Source organism: Trachemys scripta, chromosome 4 (genome assembly GCF_013100865.1).
Source record: "Trachemys scripta elegans isolate TJP31775 chromosome 4, CAS_Tse_1.0, whole genome shotgun sequence".
NCBI lineage: Eukaryota > Metazoa > Chordata > Testudines > Emydidae > Trachemys > Trachemys scripta.
The window spans coordinates 88,183,080-88,205,094 of NC_048301.1; the positions used below are offsets into that span (position 1 = coordinate 88,183,080).

The window sequence follows — 22,015 nt, forward strand, 5'->3', positions numbered from 1 at the left end:
GGCACTTATGTAAATAAGGACTGATGGACTTATCCCTGAAATTAACTTCCGATCTGGCTGTAGAGTTGAGAGTACAGCTGAATACATGAAATAAGTGAATTTCATTACATAAATCACATCAGTTTCAATTATTTTGGTAATTTATTTCAAAAGACCTGTCAGCAAGTATGTCTGTAACAATACAGACACAAACAAAAATCGCCTCAAGAGTAGAGTTAAAGAAACACCTACAACAGCCCAGTTAGTGTTTCTCTACCCAGAGCCCAGCCGGGGGGCCAGACACCCACAACTCCTCCCCACCAGAGCCCAGCCAATACACCCAAACCCCTCTCCCCCAGTCGCAGAATCCCCCCGGCACAGATACCCGCACCCTCTCCCCCGAGCCCAGCTGCAGGGCTCCTCCCTTGCCCAGATATCTGCATCCCCTCACCCCCTGAACCCAGTCACAGTCCCCCACCCCCGTGCCTTCTCCCCCTGAGCTCAGCCACGGGGCCACTCTTGCCTAGATACTTGCTCCTTCTCCTCCCCAGACTCCACCCCAGAGCCCAGCTGTGGCCCCCCCAGCCCAGACAGCTGGCCCCCAGAGTCAAGGAGGGAGAAACAGCCTGATGCTTGGTCCCAGGCTTGCATGGAGTTTCCTGTGTGCCACTGTCCCCTTCCCTTAGGGCATACTGGGAACTGCAGCTGCCTTTAGCTCCCCCTACCCAACTCCCCAGGCAGTGTCTTCTATGTGTGAGCTGGGCTCGGGGAGGAGTTCAGCAGCCCCTAGTGGTGTCCAGCAAACTGCAGTCCATTTCGGTGGGGGAAAGGAAATTCTGGGCACACATTAATTTTTGCAAAATTCTGCATTGCGCAGTGGCGCAACATTCCCCCGGGAGTAATTATGGAGATGAGACACAGAAATGGCTATTCCTCTGGTGGAATGGATTTTAAGTTTGTTTTGCTGCCCCAACTCCTGCCTGCTCAGAACAGGCTCGACTACATAGTTTTAAATTTTGTAATATTTGGACAGATATTACTTCCCCTTGACTTTTTTCCCCAAAGGCCATGAACAAGAAGAATGAGTTCTGGAACAGCGTGGTACTCTATCAGGAATAGTGCTATACTCTTTTTGTATTTAGTTTATGCACACAAGCCTCTCTGAATATGCTTGGAGGCTTTGGAGAAGAGATGGGAAAGATAAATAAATTATTTGGTTTATCTCTGGCATAAACTTTGAATGGTGACACGTTATTTCATCATTGGGAAATATTGTACAAGAAGAGAGTCCTTCACCTAAGCTTGGATTTCACTAACCTACCTAGATGAGATGGCAGCCCATGAAGAAACTGAAGGAAAATAATGTAATGAAGAAATGGTCAAACAACATAACCCCAGTGGTTCTAAAAGAGCAGCCAGGAAGTAGCAGGGTCACATTCCAATAGAGACCAGGTTGTGGGATACAGATCTGAGAACCCGTTCAAGTAACATTTTGCAACAAATGGGTGAAGAATGAAGTTTGCTAGAAAGGGCAATAAAACACTGAAAGCCATAAAACAGTCACAGTCACATTCTGCACGTGTTAATGATTTGTTAATTACGTGTACCTTACAAACTCTGATTCTCAATGCTACTGCAGCTAAAGAGTATTACAAACTTCACTTCATTATTGTGATGTCTCAAACAATTTCTCTTTTGTGTTATTTAAAATGACCTAAAGCAAACTTCAGAGAAGAAATAGCCACTTAATGAATCTTGAGACATAATCCTTCCTCTTCTTTATCTACAGTAGGTAATTTAGTATCGGGGAAGCAGGCAAGGGTTTAGGAGACATCAATATTATACACCCTAGGGCAAAAAGATTTCCTTTTACAAACATGAATTCTAGGATGTTTGTGGGACAGGAACAAAAACTTATTTACCCTTATGAATCTCTCTCTCTGAGGCATTTTTGGTACGTAACAAGGGGATCCTAGACACTTTATTCAGGCACAATGCTTAAAGCCTGGACATATTTCTCATTGGATAAATGTACTAAAGCTAAATGTAGCATACTGCTTTTCTCACCATTTTTATATTAAAAAACTACCTATAGTTAAGCTACCTAATTACTACAAAAATTCTAACTAAACTAATTTGGCAATCAAGGACAAGAAGATGCTGGTACTGAGACTGCTAGCACCAGTGATATAAGAAGCATTCAGGACTCTTATAAAAGGCCCCTGCCCTATAAGTGCACATGAAATGTGACTTTGGCACTCAATGCGTGCTCACTATACAATAGTTAAGCTGCTTTAGATTGTTCAGTGATTGCAAAGTATAGCAGACTATTCCTATAGTGAGAGACCACAGAGAAAGAAGTTTTTATATATTTTCTAAATTAGTGCACAAATTAGAAAATATAATACAAGGTTGTATTCTTTTTAACATGATATTCCCTCTGGTTAAACAGTATAAGGAAAAGTTGACACGTGTGCACATTTATTGTATTTGAAACAAAGCAGCACTCACCTTTGGATCAGCCAAGGCATTAATGACGTTTCCAAGAGCTAGCAGTGAACGGTTAATGTTGGTCCCTTCTCTAAAACGAGCTCCTTTGGAATTTGTAGCACTGGCACGTTCAGACCCTGCCAGGTCAATGAGGGACATTTTGGCAATACGAACATTTTGACTGATACTTGCTGTTTTATCTTGCTGCCTTAAATAAATCTATAAAGAAAAAATTTGCAAGGATTTAAAAAAACAAAACAAAAACAAAACCCACCAACCTATTCCCAAACAATGGCTCTTATTTAAAGGACAATACAATTCCACATCATAAGGATAGTTACATTAAAATGTTTGTTTAGGTGTTTAGAATCTACTGCCTAGAGTTGTCAGTCTATACATACTGAAATATTAAGCAGAAATTACTATTTAAGGGAGAGGGGCAGAGTGCGATAATTTTAAAGATTATCTGCTCCCCTCCAATAAGTCCTAATATTATATGCTCCCCACTTTACATAGTAATAGGAAAAAATTCAAGTTTACCTGTTAAAGACACAATGCACTTTCAAATCAGTCTTGCAGACTTCAGACTAAAATGGCTTTTCTGTCTTCGAGATGTATATAATACAATTGTCATTTTAAATGTAACGTGTCTCTTCCAAAAAGACTTTTTAGATTCACAGTGTAGAGTCCCAAGTGCCGTAGGAAAAGAGTGGATGTTCTGGTCTTCAGTAAAGAGAAGTTACTGGTAAGTAACTGTAGCTCAGCAGTATTGCCTGTCCATTTACATTGTGGAAAAAAAGATTGCCTACCTTTTCATAACTGTTGTTCTTCGAGATGTGTTGCTCATGTCCAGTCTATACTAGGTGTGCGCGTGCCCACATGCACAAAGATTTTTGTCTTAGTGTTATCCGTAGGGTTGGCTGTAGCGCCCTCAGGAATGCCACACTCATGCGTTGGTATAATAGGCGCTGCCGACCCTATGCGCTCTCAGTTCCTTCTTGCTGGCAACTCTAACAGAGGGGTAGGAGGGCGGGTAATGGAATTGATGTAAGCAACATCTCAAAGAACAGTTATGAAAAGGTAGGTAACTGTGTTTTCTTCTTCGAGTGCTTTCTCATGTCAATTCCATTCTAGGTGACTCACAAGCAGTATCCTCGGAGGTGGGCTCAGAGTTCATAGTCTAGCGGCATGCAGTACTGCTCTACCGAAGCCAGCATCATCCCGGGCCTGCTGGGTAAGTGCGTAATGGTACATGAATGTGTGGATGGATGAGTAGGTGGCCACCCTACAGATGTCCTGGATAGGCACTTGGGCTAGGAGGCGTGTGCCTGCTGAGGAGGCGTGTGCCCTGGTTGAATGGGCAGTTACGATGGCTGGAGGTGCCACCTTGCCTGATTGTAACAGCGAATGCAGTCATCCATCCAAGAAGAAATTCTTTGAGCGGAAACTGGACGATCTTTCATCCTGTAGGCCACCGCAACGAACAATTGCGTCAACTTGCAGAATGGTGTGGTCTTTTGAATGTAGAAGGCTAGAGCTCAACGAACTGCAGGGTGTAGCTCGAAGATACTATGTCGAGCACCCAACAGTCCGAGGTCAGCCATAACCAGGCCAACCGGAAGGGGTGCAAGGGGTTGAGGAAAGAGCAGGGGTATGGATCCTGGGAAGTGTCTGGGGCGCCGTCCTTGGGCGCATCCTCAAAATGCCTGCTTCTGGCCTCCTTGGCCTCTGGAAGAACCAGGCTGGGTGGAGGAACGGGAAAATGAAGGGTGACTCTGTTTAAATCCTTTGTCTCTGTCCTTCTTTCTGTAGGAGCTGGCCCAGGGGACACCCTAGGACCTCGACAGAGGTGGACGGAATGGCTTTCTAGCCTGCTGAGTGGTGTGAAGGCCCAAGGAACAAAGGGTGGCACGGGAGTCTTTAAGACCGTGGAGCTGTGAGTCGGTCAGCTCCGAAAAGAGCCCTGCTCCCTCAAACGGAAGGTCCTGAAGAGTAGTCTGCATCTCCTGGGATAGCCCAGAGGATTGTATCTAGGAGTTGCACCTTATGACCACCGTGGAGATGACTACCCTAGCCGCCGAGTCTGTAGCGTACCAGGCCATCTGGAGGGCACCTCTTGTCACCGCTTTGCCCACGTCCACCAAGGTGGCAAACTCCTGGACTTGGTCATGTGGGAGGCCCTCCTTGAACTTGCTGATGGAGTCTCACAAGTTGAAGTTATATCTGCCTAGCAGGGCCTGATGGATAGACAGGCTGGCTATCCAAATAACTTCCCTGCCAAACAAGTCCAGCCCCTTGGTGTCTTTATTTTTAGCTGTGCCACTTACCTGGCCCTTTTGTTGATGGCGGACACAACCAGGGATCCCGCTGGAGGCTGGGTGTACAGATACTCTGATCGCTTTGCGGGGACATAGTACTTCTTTTCTGCCTTCTTGGAGGTAGGTGGAATGGAAGAGGGGGTCTGCCACATAGACTTATAATAATATAAATAATATATAATTAATGGAGATATCCCATCTCCTAGAACTGGAAGGGACCTTGAAAGGTCATCTAGTCCAGCCCCCTGCCTTCACTAGCAGGACTAAGTACTGATTTTGTCCCAGATCCCCAAGTGGCCCCCTCAAGGATTGAACTCACAACCACCCTGGGTTTAGCAGGCCAATGCTCAAACCACTGAGCTATCCCTCCCCCCTTGGCAATTTTAAGGATCTCTGGGTGGACAGGCAATGAGACTTGGGCTGGGGTGTAGGAGGGCATAACATTAAAGAGGTCGTTGGACTCCTCAGCTTCCAAGTTTAGGTTGGCAGCCACCCTTTTGAGCAGAGCCGGGTGCTCCTTGAAGTCGTTGGGTGGGTGGGTGGGCGGGCGAAGGGACGTGGGCTGCTCGTTTGCGAGGGGCCCGCTACTGCTTCATCCAGAGATGATGAAGATGACTGCACAGCAGAGGGAGGGGTGGCTTCCCTGTGCTCATCCGGAGACAGCTCCTTGGGCACCCACTGTGTTGCTCCCGTGCTGGATTCAGCACCATGATCCGACATGGGTGCCGGCTATGCTGGGGGCAGCTTGTCCAATGTGGCCTGGTAGGAATGGTGGGAGTACGGGACCGGCATAACAGGTACACCCCACGGGTTCCAGTACTGCCACTGAGTGGGCCATGGCCCCTGCCTCCATGCTGCAGGAGTCATGCCAGTCTCGCGGGCCTGTGGTGATTTGCCTTTTATAGGCCAGGGGCTAAATTCCTCTTCAGGCTCAGATCACTGTCCTTCCGGTGACCAGGGCGGAGCCGTAAATGCCTGAGTCTGCCAACTGGCCCTCGTTGGCAAAAAGTAAGGAGAGGGCGAGGACTGGTGCCTGCCCGAAGAGAGAGGTACCAGGGAGCTGGAGAATGGTGCAGAGACTGGAATGATCCCGCACCAGGGAGGAAATTGACGCTTAGGTGATGGTGATCTGTGCCGTGGAGAACTCTGGCAGGAGGTCTGACGGTACTATGAGTATGGGGATCAACATCGCGACTCAAGTGTCCTGTGCCTTGCAGACAAGACCATGGCATCAGGAACCTGTGTCTTCTAATTGGGGATCGGGGGTGGGGTGCCTGGATCTGGGACACTCCGCTGCTTTAGGGGATAGTCCCATAACGGGCGCTACAGCACTCAAGAGGGCGCTACCCCCAACCCTATGGGTACTGCTAAGGCAAAAATCTCTGACAATTGTGCACGTGTCCATGCACACACCTAGGAAGGTGGAAAAGCAGCCAAATGACATCCAACTAGAAGTTAAAGAATTTTAAAATTGTTCCAAGGGTAATAAGAATGACGGTCACCAATTCACTCCCCTTTGAACTGCTCAAATTCTCTCTTCCGGTTGCTCAAGCAGAATATCCTCAACTAAAGCCAGGTCCACACCACAAACTTACATTTGTATAACCAGGTTGCTCAGCAGTGTGAAAAATCCACACCCCTGAGCAATGTAGTTATACCAACCTAAACTCCAGTGTATACAGCACTATGTCAACAGGAGTAAACATAGCTACCATCTTTCAGGAAGGTGGATTAACTATGCCAATCAGTGTAGGAACATCTTCACTAAAATGTGACAGTGGTGCAGTTGCGCCACTGCAGCTTTTTAAATGTAGACCTAAGTCAGGAATTCCTGACCTAAGTCCAGAGAAAGTCCAGAGACTTTTAGTGAGCCACTCTTTGCAGTTGGTTGTGTTGGATCCCCTGCCTCTGGTTGACAAACATGCATCTGAGAACTTTATTTGGAAATTTGGGTCAGACCAAATATGTTTTGGTACTCCACTCCCAAATACATCTCTCAGTGAAATTACTATTTGGAAAAAAAAAAAATTTTTTTTACCCAGCTCTAGTCTAAATAATCCTGTACATAATATACAGACAAATAAGAAATAAGGTAGAAGATTGCTTTTGTTGACAGAATGAATCTTGGTTCTTGAACAAGTTTATGCAATGAAAAAGAAAACAGAATTTTTTAGGGGAAAGCCAACTAAATATTTTGGTCAACATAGATCTAAAAAAGACAAGGTAAACCCAAGCAAACGTTCAAGATCTAGCTCATTACAAGGACTAATTGGATGAGAGAAGTTGCAATGAATATGGAAGAAACTTTGACTGGATAATAATAATCTGGTGATATCATCTTTGCAGAGATGGCATGGTATTTACCAGGTGTGGTTTCTACCAGGTAAAATCATGTTTTTACTGCCCCAGGAAAAAAAGTCAGTCACAGTTTAAGGCATTTCCTATTTTAAAAACTTATTAATGCACAGCACATAATACTTAGTTTTATTTACATATTCAAATTGTGGCAGTAGATTCAGAGATTAATTTAAGTTTGTACAAATAAAAAGTAAAACTGCAGTGGGTGTAATACTAATATATGTGATGGTAATACTGAACATTGGAATGTTTAGTAAATATTTTGGTTAGCTTTTCCTCAAGGAAGTAATACATGTCACGTTGAAAACATTTGATTATATGAGAATGACAATAATGCAGAATTGTAGGCTACTAAGCAATCAGAAACATGCAGAGTTGCAGACTGCCAATCCAGATCCACTTGGCCCTGCAGAATTCTGTAGCAGAAGACCAACTTTGATGTTGTCAGATTATAAAGGTGTGGCCACTCGTGAGTGCTTCCTGCTGGCCAGATGCGTGCTGCGCTCTTTGTTTTTTGGTATCCTTTGACAGTAGTTTCTCTTTCAGATGGGTTTTCAGTATGCAGCCGTCACGTGAAACAGACTGCAAACAAACTCCTTCCGGGGTAATAGTTCAAGGAAAGGTTGGCCCCCCTCTCCAAAGTCATCAATCCCATCTCTGGGCCCTTCTTGGGCTCCAAACAAAACGTTTTGCCTTCTCGGCCCTTGGCCACACTGTCTGTGGCCGGTGGTGGGGACCCAGACCTACCCACTACTCTGGGTCCCAAGTCAGGGATCCTACTGCTAGTTGTAGCCACCTGCTGTTTCTGTCACTATTGTCGATTGCTATATTCTCTGAGCTGCTTCCCACTTTGTCCCACCAGCTTCTCGGGTCCTCAGCCTGTTCCGTGTTTAAGCAGTCTCTCTCCCAGGCTTCTTTGCTTAGAGAGTCTGTAACAATTTCTGTCCCGTTCTCTCAGGGTTCCTCTCTCACGAGTCCCTTCACCTGGTGAGACAATAAGTCTCTGGCCCTTCTCATCAGGGTTCTCTCTCACCCAGGCCTCTGTGCCTAGACAACTTCTACCCCTGCTTATACAGGGTTTCTCCCCAGTCTCCCAGACTTCCACTCCTTCTGGTCCCAGCTAGTGACTGCTCCGTCCAGCTGCTGCAGCTTCCTCAGACAGCCAGGAACACCCTTCCTCCTCTGGCTCCAGCCGGGAACTGAGCTATCCAGACCCTGCAACTCCTTTTACACGAGCCTTGTAGGCTCCGATTGGCTTCCTCCCCTGAAGCTTCTCTAGGCTGCTTAGAGGACCCCACTCTACTGCCTTTTTTCTGGGGCAGTGTGTGGTAGGACAGCATGGCCTTCTAGAGGGCCTCAAAGGGCCTGGTACACCCCATCATATGGATACATGATGAGCCTATACCTCAGTTCCGAATGGATGTATCCAAAGTTTAAAAAGATTCGTTCTATGCTTGCCAAACACTGATGCAACTGCAACACCTGTTCTATAATGTCAGAATATTCACATTCTTCATATTTTTCCCATGTTATAGGGAAAACTTTTTCTTTGAGGGCAGATGAAAACACTGATTTTGGATACAGAGTTTCTTTTACTTTAAATGCTAGTAAATATGTAAATAAATAAAAAAAAAAATCAGGATTTTTGCCGAGTAGCCACTGCCTTGAAATTTCTTCTTGTTCAGCTGACAGTCTCTTTCCTTCATATTTTGGATGAAGGAGGTTGGTCAACATGGAGTAATTACAAAAGAGATTTTATGAGGCACTTCTCTCGTGTGGTGCAAGCACTTCATTTATTAATAGCTCCAATTATACTTTGTACACAACAGAAATTGCTGATTTATCCCTATGGAGTGCATCAAGTGCCACAGCAACTGTTTCACCTGACTGATCAAGTTCTTTGCTTCTAGGTAAATTCCTTGGTTATGCATTATACTGAGCACTCTATCTTCAAGTTCTGCCTAATGATCACTTGCAATCCTGAGATTATGCGGCTGATTTTTAACATATGTTTCTAGGCAAGTTATTTGACTGTTCCATAGTGTGTCACCAGGAATAGAGGTTTTACAGAAGCTTGGAATTCTTTGAACCAAGCTCCAGGGACATGGTGAATACTTTTGTAAATCTACAACACTGTTCAAAGGACTTGGTATAAGGTCTTGTCCAAGTAGATTTAGCCAATGTGATGCACAGCCATTCGTAACCAAAGTGTTGTCATCTTGTTTCAAATCACTTCTCATACTTTGCACCTTTTTCAAATTGTCTGTCAAGTAGTTCTTAAAAACACAATTGTACAGTTCATTTGATAATGCCTTGGCTTCTCTTGCCAGCATAGCACAGTACTTTCTAGTCTCCTTATTGCTTCCAGGATCAACCGCTGACACACAGCATGGTTTTCCTTATGTGCACACAGTTAGTTGTCCCTGGGTCATTGTACACATTACTCCAGCCATTTGGTATTAATGTTATGCTTTCCCACATCATGCAAACCATCAGTGACTGCATCTAACAGTTCACCCGCTATCCTTCTTTCAACTGGCTGTTTTGTAGCCCAGCTTCTGGCAGCTGATTATTGATTGAAAGTTGGATTCTCAACAACAAAAAAGGGAATATTACAGGCATAAAAAATATTCTGCAATTTTCTAGTCTATTTTTTGTTTCACTTCTGGAGTTATTACAAGATATCCACGTGTGGTTGAAAAACCATGATACTTCCTCCTTATTGTCTTTGGCCAACTTTATTTTGATGTACTTAGTTAGCAGTGGCAATGCAGTATTATCAATACCTTCATCCTGATGCAGAGTCTAATATTTGTATCTGGTTATCCAAAGTCAGTGGTTCTGGTGTCTGTTCTTTCAACTGCATTTTGCAAAGTGGTTCTTCATATGGTCTTTCCACCCCCTTCTTTGTGATTTTTGCATCCAAGATTCTTTACTATCTTAATTAATTTTCTCAAAATAGCTATGAATTCGGTCAATGGGTCTTCCACTTTTGCTCACGTTGAAATAGTTTGACTCTAGTCACTGTACTCACTGAGTTCAGTTGCAGCAGCTGCATTCCAGCTAGCCAGCTCAAGAGATGGATAACTGGACTGGAGAACTACTATGGCAGCTTATCTCAAGCAGAAACTTCTAAATCTGGAAAATTCCCTTGTTTGTATAGCAAACACAAAATTTTCATTGCTAAACAAAGAAGGGGAATTCCAAGATTCAGAAATTTCTGTTTGAGGTAGCCAAAGCACTAGCATGCAGCTTAAGGTTAAGGCTATTTGTTTTATTTAATTTCCTTTTAGTGAATTTTAAACTGACCATATTACTGCGAAACTATCATCAAATTGCTAAAGATTTTTCAGAAAGATGTAGGTGAAGTAATTTTTTTTTATTGAACCAACTTCTGTAGGTGAAAGAGACGAGACTTTGAGCTTGACCCCCACATGATTCCATCTAATGCTATTAAAGGACAAAAAGGAAATGATTGTCCATGCCACTTTCCTTCTGCTCCAGCTAATGTGGGAATACGCTCATACATCTATGAGTATACGCTGTGTGCATACTGAGGCACTGCTTGAAGAGAGCAGAGGGAAGGTGACATAGGCAACTTTTCTTTCTTTCTTTCTTTCTTGTCCTTTAATAATGTTGTATGTAATCCTATAGCTGAGAGTAAATGGACTATAAAAAGGAGTTAAAGGGCTTGTACATTTCAGCAACTGTGGAGTTAGCAGAATAAAGATGTGCATATTAATGGGGTGTGTTGGGGCACTGATGAAAGAGGGTAAAGTTAAAGTTGCTCATGCATTTGCTGGTTTTCAGATGAGTTTTGCTCAACTCAGTTCTGCAAAGGGATGACATACCATCCAGCAACTGTAACTCTGCATTAAAGTATTTTTTGCCCTAGAATTTCCTAGGGTTTTTTTTTTTTTTTTTAAAAGAGGAAAAGATATGTTATTGGTAGGAATTAGTAATCATTTAGGCAGTTGTACGATCATTTCCCCTCTACCCCCAAGGAGCACACTAGGCCAGCCCCCTTCGCCCCAAAAGAAAACGAAAAACAATCCACACACAGCAGCTGAGCCCCATCAGATCTTTGGCACAACTCTACAACCAAGCCCCTGACCTATTCAGGGCATCTCCCCCCTCCAACCAGGTCCCTCCTGTGACGTTAGAAGTGTAATATAATATTTCATTGGAAGGTGACAGGGCCAGAAAGAGTTAATTAACTCACAGACTGACCTGACATGGCCAAACTTTAAAGACAGGTTAGGGAGATATGTAAATGGATAGAGCTTTGAAATGCAAGTATGCATTGTTAGAGATAGAAGGGTAGGTGTTTGGTCAGGCCTTGTGATGTAAGCAAACAAGTCATGTCTATTGCTATAGCTTTAATTCAAAGATCAAAAAGGAAATATTAACATTTATGAAGATACTTGAGTGAAATAGTATTATTGTCTATATGTCTCTTTGAAGGTTGTGGTAACCTGTATCTGAACTGTTTAATGGATAAATTATCCTGTGCTAATTGCCTTGATGTTTAAAAGAAGGAAAGTTAAGTCTATTGTTTTCTCAGGCCAAAAGGCTGCTGAAAATATATAAAAACCTTGGGACACGATCCTTCTGCATCTCAGATCTGCTTTGGGTTTCAAGAGGGGGAAACCCTTAAGCCACAAGAATTGAGATCCCCAGTCATTGACTGGAGCCACCCTGAATATGGACATTGAACTATAACCTATGGACTATATCTAAAAGGACTTTTGGCAACTACAAGCTCACCTCTGCTATGTATCTGAACCTCAAGAATTGAATTCAAGTCTGTATGTATATTGATCTTTTAACCAACACACTCACTCTCTCTCTTTTTTTAAAAAATAAATTTTAGTTTAGTTAATAAGAATTGGCTATAAGCGTGTATTTTGGGTAAGATCTAAGTTATAATTGAACCCGGGTAAGTTGCAGATCCTTTGGGATTGGAAGAACCTTTTCTTTTATGTGATGAGATAAGATTTTCAGTAATCATCATATCAGACAGGTATGTGTGAACGGAGGCCGGAGCCTGGGTACTTTAAGGGAATTGTGTTGTTTGGACTTCTGAGTAATGGTATATGGTAATATAGAAGTTGTTTTGTGTGCTGGCTTGATAAATCTAAATATTGGAATATCCACCAGCGTTTGGGGTTTGTCTGCCCCGTTCTGTTTGCAGTTCACCCTAATTGAGTGACCTCAGCTGGCAGTGGGAGAACACTTTAACCTGTCTGGTCATTCAGTGACAGACCTGCGGGTGGCTATATTACAACAGAAAAACTTCAAAAACAGACTCCAAAGAGAGACTGCAGAGCTAGAATTGATATGCAAACTAGACACAATCAACTCCGGTTTGAATAAGGACTGGGAATGGCTGAGCCATTACAAACGTTGACTCTATCTCCCCTTGTAAGTACTCTCACACTTCTTATCACACTGTCTGTACTCGGCTAGCTTGATTATCACTTCAAAAGCTTTTTTTCTCTTAATTAATTGGCCTCTCAGAGTTGGTAAGACAACTCCCACCTGTTTATGCTCTCTGTATGTGTGTATATATATCTCCTCATTATATGTTCCATTCTATATGCATCCGAAGAAGTGGGCTGTAGTCCACGAAAGCTTATGCTCTAATAAATTTGTTAGTCTCTAAGGTGCCACAAGTACTCCTGTTCTTCTTTTTGCGGATACAGACTAACACGGCTGTTACTCTGAAACTCAGCTGGCAGCACCATCAGACCTCCCCACTATTGTACCCAAGCCTCCTCACTACAAGCAGGAAACTCGTCCCCCTTAAGTCTTCATTTCTTCATATACAAAATGTTATGGCAGAAAATTGCCATATCTGTCACAATGGCAATATCCTTGTGACACCTTATTGAATTAAGTTTAACTGTCTTTGGGGTCCATTGTATAAAATGAATGGATTATGTAGTATTGTGGGCTGGGATCATACATAACCTCTCAAAGGGGGAGATGTGATAGATATGAGACCTGGGGTTTCAAAGGAATATATTGAGCATACCAGACAAGATTAGAATTTGGAACAAAAGTGTGACGTTTCCTGGGTAATATCTTGGGGAGTAAATACAAATTCCCCAACTCAGGATATGCAAAAACCCAGCCGATTGAAGCTATACCCTGAAGAGGGGGCCTTTGTCTGCTGACCACCAGTTACATGGACACCAAGATCAAAGGCCCAAGCTCTGTAAAGGAAAGACTGAACTATTCATGGTTGTTCTGGTTCTGAATGAGCCAGTAACGAACTGATAAGCATGGGGAAAAACCCTATTGTGGGTATTGAAGGACTGACACCTACCAGAGCCTAAAGTTAGGGTGACCTCTGGTACCCTTTTTAACATGCGTGTAAGGTTCTTTTCTTGTTAAGTATGTTTTTGCTGTAATGCTTTCAGCTTAAGAATAAATGTGGTTGCTTATAAAGAGCTGTGTGACCATTACGCTGTTCGTAGCCTGCAGAGAGAAAGCAAAGTGCAGATGCTGGCCTGTTTAGGCAGTCTGGCTTGCTTGGAGTATCATAGTGCAGGCAGGGAACTATGCAGTTTGGAAAAATGTCAGTCAAGAGGGAGAGACACCCAAGAGAGCTGATGGCTGAGGAGTCAGGAGCCTAGAGTCCGTGCCCTAGAAGGACCATAGAAGGGAAATACGGGTACAGCTGCCCTGAACTGTGACAACTGTTACTACCCCATCTCCTATAACCTGACTCGCATGCAGTGCCTGGATTGAAGGACAACAATGTTACAGTGGAATAACGTTCCTAGCGGTGTTTCACAATGGTTGGAGGGTGGGATTTGTGGCAAGGCTAGTGAGAAAAATTATACACAGGGATTTCTCTTCCAAAATCCTGATAGATTTATGTTTGAGAGAAACCCAATGTTTGAGAAACACAGGTGTCCAAGCTTGTAATTTTTTCTGTGCCATACAGTACACGTTTTCCAGTCAGCCATGAATCATTCAATTTGCTGATTAATCTTCTTCCAACATTTTATTAATAGCTTTCATGCAGTGTTGGGGTGCACCAGAAGAGCTGGTGGTGCAATGTCTCCCACAATTGATCCTCAACCTCTCTTACCTCCTGTACCATCCAATCCACTCCCTATAACCCCCTTTCCTCACTGCAGGCCTGAAGCCCTCTCCTCACATACCCCCTCCTCCCATGTCTAATCCCCCTTCCCCCAAACTACCTTGATAACATTCCTCCCAAAATGAAATTGCCATCTAGGACTCACAAATTGCAGCAGCCTCAAGACAATCAGTTCAAAGGCTTTTTGTTTTAGGTGGGGGGGGGGGCTTATGTTTAATTTATCTTTAGTTTTGTTAGTGACAGGGTGAGTTCACAGCCATCAACAGATCTGTGATTCATCCAGTCATTAGTGCCTTAGCTAAAAAGTATTCTCAGTTTGGGTGCCATGGAATATCTGGGTAAAACTCAACAGACTAAGACCATTTTGACTTGGATCACATCAGCAATTTGATCTCTGGGCAAAAAGCCACTAGAAGCATTTTTTAAAACGGTTATTTTTTTCCCAGCGTTTATATCACTGTAACCCCAGCTCAAACAATTCCAAATCTGGGTCGCTAATCCCACCCTGCAAACTCCTGAGGCACACCTAATTTCAAAGAAATTGGACTAAGCATATTGACTTTTAGAGGACTTAGGAAAGCCCATCTTTAGACAGAGGTCATGATGCAACTTTAACAGTGTGGAAGCACCACTAAGTTATAGTGTCTATGTATCTCAAATGTACTGAGACACCTAACTGATTTAACCTTTCATGCTTAAAAATGCAGACTGGTTAAAAGACAGTCAATGCATTTTATGTACACATGTTTCAGTGCTACTTTTGACCTCAGGGTGCTCAAGGGCACAACAGAACTCAAAGTGTTTTTTGGAAAGGACAGGAAATACTCATCACAATGATATGCCTTGTTATTTATTTCTATCTCAAAGACAAAATAAATAAATAAATAAATAAAGTCACTAGATCAGGAAATTTTAAAGAAATATTTAACTCCAAGGATCTTGCTAAGCAAGTGGGGGAAAAGATACATGTGCATAAAGTCATGAAAGGGTTAATGTTTTGTCAAATGCAGTAATTTACCCTTACCTCCCTTGTTGCATTCAGACACCATTTATTGATATTGTATAAATATTTTTATAGATCTTTGGAGTTTTTTGGTGTGCATATGTTTTTTCTCATATCAGTTTCTTAAAGCATCATGGCAGCTTCAAGCTAGGTTCCAAATGTATTTAAAACCTATTTCTGAGGGAACTTTATTTGAAGGATGCATGGGGGGGGGGGGGAGAAGAAGAGAAATGAATAATGCAACTTTATTTTTATAATGTATTTCACATAAACTGTATCCCAAAATGCTGTGAACTAAATAACAGTTACAAAGTTAAAATAAAGCAAACAAATTGAGAGAGAACAGTAAAAATGTGCATTTCTCTCCTCCTACCCAAGCTAATAAAACAAGATTGCCATAGTCAGATAGCCATTCTGAAGCTTAATAACTACTTTAAAAAAAGTTATTTAAAACTCACTAAGTCTCAGATATCAGCCTTTAAACATGTTACATCAGCGGTTTTCAAACTGTGTCTCGTGACCCTGTTCCAATCGAGTCGCCCGTGCTGGCGTTAGATTTGGTCCCCACTAGATCGGGGCTTTGCCCTCCCGGTGGTGGGGCTCAGACTTTGGTCCCCACTCCTGGGGTCGTGTAGTAATTTTTATTGTCAGAAGGGGGTCGCAGAGCAATGAAATCTGAGAATCTCGGTGCTATATCATCTTACCTGAAAGACCGCATGGGACCGAGAAGATGAGGCATTCATATCAGTGGGGTGCTGTGTTCTATTTTTGTTTCCATAATCCAACATCTGAAGGATCTCCTCTGCACATTTAGGCTACAAAGTGTTGAGATTACACAAGAAATTAGTAATCTTTACAAGATTTAATTAGGGAACAGGCTTTCTATACAGTTGAGAAGTAATAAATGGTCTTAAAATTCATCCTAAAAGGAGTTACTTGAATTGTGGGGGGAGGGGGAAAGAGAGAGAGAAAACTCAGTAAGGCAGAGGGGAATTTTCTTTTTGAAACCAAGTCACTTAAAAGAAAGGTTTTTTTTAATTAAGAGAAAATCTTTGAATTTCTGCAACATAATGATATCTATTTTAATAAAAAATATATAGTAAGTTTACATATATAGACCAGTGGCATACAAACTTTTCCACTTGTGTCCCTCCTTACCATTAAGGGAATTTGACCACCCTCCCTCCATTACTGCACAGCCAACGCTTCCTCAGCGGTAGAATTTGCGCTGAAGGTGGAGTTGGGGGTGAAACTGGGGATAGAAGAGGAGCTGGGATGGGGGCGTGATGTTCCTTCCGCACCCCCTTTGGAGGCTAGCTCAGGCTCTACCGCACCTGCCCAAAACCATTCCTCTGTGCCTCTTTCTGCGGGGGGGAGGAGAAAAGGAGGGGCGGGCGCAGGCCCCACAGTTTGCACACCACTGATGTAGACAACTCTTTATAAGCTTATTACAAACACAGAACTACATTATAGAAAGTTACAGCTGCAAAGCCAACCTCTCAAAAGTTAGGAAGTGCCAGAATTAAGGCTTCCCATGTAACCTTAATTCCACCCCTTTCTGCATATGTATTGTAATAAGGTCTTTAATTACAGGATCACATACTACTTTTTTCAGAGGATCTCACCTCATTCATGGTGGAGTTGACAGTGCTCAAGAAATGAATCAAGGTTGTGTTTGAATAAATCTGGTTAGCGAGGCTGTTGTCTGTAGGATCTGTGACTCATTTGCTGCAGAAACTGGAAGGTGTTTAGTGAACGAGGGAGAGGGCTGCAGGAAGAGAAAGGACCACCCTTTGGTTTGAATGCTACCCTGAAAACTGTATTTAATCCCTACATCAGCCACAAAGGTCCTATGTGATGCTGGGCAAGTCACTTAAACCAAATTTTTCACAAATAGCCATTAAATTTTCCTCATTTTCTGTGTATTCTGACTTGAGATACTGGGGGGAAGATTTAGAGAAGTGCTGAGCAATCACAGCAGCAACTGAAGTCAGTGAGAGCTGTGCTCTGAACAGAAAGTGCTATAAGCTTTTGGAATAGGAGGGGAAATCAGACCATAAGAATCTCAAATTGTCCACACAAAATTAGCATATACTTTTGATGCTGAAGCATCTATGCTTCAGTTCCCAATACATAAAAAGAGAATATGCCATTTTAATTTATCTTCATAATTCTCCTGTGAGGTAATGTCTATGAAACACTCAGATACTACAGTGAGTTGAGTGTCATAGAAAAGCCCATGAGGAAATTAATTCTGCATTCAAAGCATGGTCTGAACAGCGTGCAATGAACAAGGCCCGAGGCCATACACTGAAGGACGAGAACAAAACAAAATATTGATTAGCTGCTCACTCAGTCAACATCCATCCATTTAAAATGAACAAGGCAAGGGTCCTGCGGAAAAGTACGTGATCACATAAAGACAATCATAATGCATATGCACAACAGGGATGCACTAACATTGCAAGGGAAATCTTATTAGCATTCTTTAATTTAATTTTTTGGTATGTAATTTCTTAAACAATAGAAATTCCATTAAGGACAACCATATTGACTCTCCCATGGGTAATCAGTAGGTTAATATGTTTAGATCCACAGCTCAGACCTCTGCTAGTTACATCAACAGAGTAACGGATAGAAATATAGTAGAACCTCTTAGTTACAAAATACCAGAGTTACGAACTGACCGGTCAACCACACGCCTCATTTGGAACCGGAAGTACGTAATCATACAGCAGCACAGATGAAAAAAGCAAGTACAGTACTGTGTTAAATGTAAAATACTAAAAAAATAAAAGGAAAGTTTAAAAAAAGATTTGACAAGGTAAGTAGACTGTTTGTGTGCTTGTTTCATTTAAATTAAGATGGTTACAAGCAGCATTCTTCTTCTGCATAATACAGATTTGAAACTTTATTAAGGGCTTGTCTACACTGGCACTTTACAGCACTACAACTTGAAAAAAAAAAAAAAACACCCCCCCCAAGCGCTGCAAGTTTCAGTTCCCAGCGCTGGTAGCTAGTCCCCTCATGGAGGTGTTTTTCTAATAGCGCTGGGAGAGCGACTACGCAGCCACATTAAAGCACTTTAATGTTGCTTGTGAAGACATGCCCTTAGTCATATTCAGATGTAAACTTTTGAAAAAAAGAACCATAACGTTTTGTTCAGAGTTACAAACATTTAAAAGTTACAAACAACCTCCATTCCCGAGGTGTTTGCAACTCTGAGGTGTGGCGGTGGTAAGTTGTCATCCTCTGTGTAGGTTAGCCATGAGAGGGAGATGAAGCACACATTTTGCCAATGGCTTTCATAGCTATTTGCGGACAGCAGAGAAATGAGACTCAGGAACCCTGGATTCTATTCCAGCTTCTGAGGGGAGGGTTCTTGAGTAGTCACATACCCTTCTCCCCCCAGCCCTACACATCATCCCTGACCCTTTCACAGTTCCTGACCCCACAAGTCTCTTTCATCCCAGCCACCCCTAATCCTGTCCAGCCCTAAACCCAGCTCCTTACCCCTCAGAGCTGTACGCAGGCTGTGTTCTCCTAGTCCTCCACATTGGTTGGGTCCAGCAGGAGGAACGCAGAGCAGATTAGAAGCAGTCTCTTTGCTCTTAGTTCCTGTGCCTGCCACCACAGCAGTCCCAAGGAGGAGCAATTGCAGGGAAAAGTCCTGCTCAGTCCCTGAACCCCCTAGGCTGAAGCATATTTCAGTACAGATGCAACCTTAGGAGAATTTAGCTATCAAACTAACACCCTCTGAGCCTGTGAGCACAGATTTTCAGAGGGCCATAATCTGTTCAAATCTGGCCAAGTTTTCACAGGGATGGTAGAAGACACATCCCAGGCACTAGGGAGACCCCCAGGCCAAATTTCAAGTCCCTGCTCGAAAGCACAGATGTGCTAGAGCTTCTCAATGAAACAGCTAGAGTTTAATATACTGTCCCTTAACCTCAATCTGAAGAACAGCTAAACCATTTTTAATGAAGTTTTCAAAAATAATTCAGCCTCTGGCAGATACCCAACATGGAAAATTTCAGCCTAGATAGTTAAAGTTTGGCAAAGTTATAAGTAACTGTAAAAGCATCTTATAAGTGTCAGGGAACACTGGGTGTAAGCATCGCTAGCTGTGCCACCTATAATAATTGTAACCTGTTGGTTAAAGCAGGATAGAGGGTGTCAGAACTCTTCAGTTTTATTCCTGGCTCTGCAAGTGTCTCATAAGCATTGTTTATATTATAAAAAATTGATGTGTTAGCTATCAAGTGGTCTCCCCGATGCAATGGTAACACCTTGCATTCATACACAAAAATGCTCCCAGCAATGCAAAGGCAATGCTGTCATTGGGGACTAGTCTTAACTCAAGCAAACAAACCATACAACAAAACTTCATTGCTGCATTGCCTGTGTGAACAGAGATTACTTGTGTAAAAGCTTCAAACTGTGCAGAGTCTTCTCATTCTACCCCAAGAAGTGACCGGTGAACTTTAGATGGCCTTTCTGCACTCCCACACACAGGGTTCAGGTTAGCTGAAATATTCTAGAAGTTATCCAGAAAACACTGTTTCAGGCAGCTCTGATGGGCACTCTGATCGGGAGACAGAGATACTGCAACAATGAAGAAGAATGCACAGCAAAGCTACAGTGAACATGAAACCAAAGCACCATGGCTAGTGGGAACGGATAGCACCACTAATAGTTACACTGATAAGTGAACTAGTGAAACAGCACCACTAGTTCAATTATGTAGCATAGAAAGAGTCACTGTATAACTAAGGGCTTGGCTACACTTGTGAATTACAGCGCTAGGGTGACCAGACATCTCGATTTTATCGGGACTGTCCCGATATTTGCTTGTTTGTCCCGCGTCCCGACCAATGTGCGGTCGGGACATTGGACAAACAAGCAATTTTGCCCTCCTGGAAGGGCTCTTGCCCCCCCCCCCGACCCCCCCCCCTCCATCCCCCATTGGCTCCCTCCCCAAATCACTGCCCTGGCCCCGCCTCTTCCCCATGCATGTGGCACTCCTCCTCCCTTCCAGGCTTGCTGCTGTAATGGCAGGGCAAGCCTGGAGGGAGGGGATGGTGGCCGGCTTCCAGTTCCTGGAGCTGGTAAGTAGGGGCACTGGGCGGGCAAGGGGGGCTGGCCAGGGGGCTGCTCCCCCAGGAGGTAGAGAGTGGGCTCCAGACCGCAGCAGCAGCGGGGGAGAGCGGCTCGGGGCCGCACGAGTGGCCATGTAAAGTTTATCAGCTTGGACGGAACCCCGGCCGGCTCCCCGCCCCGCGCCAGCATGTCGCGCCGGCCGCCACAGATCAGGTAAGGAGCCGAGTCGCCCTCTCCCCCCTCGTCCTGGCTCCTCAGCCGAGCCCCCACGACAGCCCCCTTGCCTGCCCGGTGCCCATACTCACAAGCCACAGGAACTGGAAGCCGGCCACCACCCCCCTCCTCCTTCCAGGCTTGTGCCAGCATTACAGCAGCAAGCCTGGGAGGGAGGAGGAATGCCGTTCAGCTGAGGAGCTAGGGGGAGGGGGAAACTCTGTTCCTTACCTGGCCTGCGGCGGCCGGCGGGACATGCTGGCGTGGGGCGGGAACACTACCCCCCTACAGGGCAGGGCGAGGAGCCGGCTGGGGTCCCCCCCCCCAGCTGATAAGCTTTGTGCCCACTCGCGTGGCCCTGAGCCGCTCTCCCCTGCCACTGCCGGGGTCCGGAGCCCCGCGCCTCTCACTCCAGCGGCTCCTTCCCCATGGGGCGGCGGGACGTGCAGCATGTGCCCTGGGGGGAGGAGGGGAAGGGGCAGCAGCCATGGCCGGCACCTGCAAAAACAGCTTTTTTTTTGCCCCGCCCGCCCCGATATTTCCCATCAGTGATCTGGTCATCCTATACAGCGCATTAAAGGAGCCCCGGGCGCACTAGCTCACTACCCGTCCACTCTGGCAAGGCACGTAGAGTGCTCTGACTCCAGGGCTAGAGCGCTCCTGGTACTCCACCTCGGCAAGTAGAATAACGTTTGATGCACCCCCACTGGAGCGCCCCAGCGTCAGTGTGAACAACCTGTTGCATTACCGCGCTCTGATCAGCCTCCGGAAACGTCCCATAATCCCCTTAAGTCAAGTGGTCATTCTTGTCATTGTTTTGGATATGCCCTTTGAAAACTCTGTTTGACCACCGGCATGCTTATCTGCTCCGAGACAAAGCAACCATTACTGTGGAATGCGGAGAGAGGCGCACGGGGGGGGGAGAATGTCTGAACTTACAAGACAGCATCCTGACGTGCTCTCAGCCCCCCAAAAACCCACTCTCCCACCCTCACACCACACTCCCTGTCACACTCCACTCCACCCCACCCCATTTAAAAAGCACGTTGCAGCCACTTGCATGTTGGGATAGCAGCACACTGCACTGCTCTCTGTGGCCGTTGAAAGAGCTGCTAATGTGGCCACGCCAGTGCGCTGTCAGTGTGGACAGACTACAGTGCTTTCCCTACTGCGCTTTATGAAGGCTGGTTTAACTCAAAGCACTCTACATCAGCAAGTGTAGCCATGCCCTAAGCAAATTGCTTAGTCTCCAAGTCTGTAAAAAAGGAAAAAAACTCCCCTGATGTTGTGGTGAAGCTATGTGTCTTAGGCCTGGTCTACACTCCTAAGTTCTCAAAGTAGCTTACGTTGACCTAGTTGTGCATGTGTCTACACTTACATTTGTCTCCCACTGATGTAAGTACTCTGTCCCTGTAATGGGGCAACACCACTTCCTTGAGC

General features: G+C 44.3%; 1 protein-coding gene across 2 annotated transcripts in view; it reads right to left on the bottom strand.

Moving 5' to 3' along the window:
* KIF18A (kinesin family member 18A) overlaps nt 1-22,015 on the bottom strand; it is a 111,489-nt gene that overhangs the window by 78,346 nt on the left and 11,128 nt on the right. The window contains exons 5-6 of one of the 2 annotated variants that reach the window (XM_034769861.1): nt 15,967-16,077; nt 2,491-2,688 (exon numbers count right to left, since the gene is read on the bottom strand). In XM_034769861.1, the coding sequence (XP_034625752.1) occupies nt 2,491-2,688; nt 15,967-16,077 (309 nt within the window). The remainder of the gene's footprint in view (nt 1-2,490; nt 2,689-15,966; nt 16,078-22,015) is intronic. The other variant, XM_034769862.1, reaches the window with a different exon arrangement.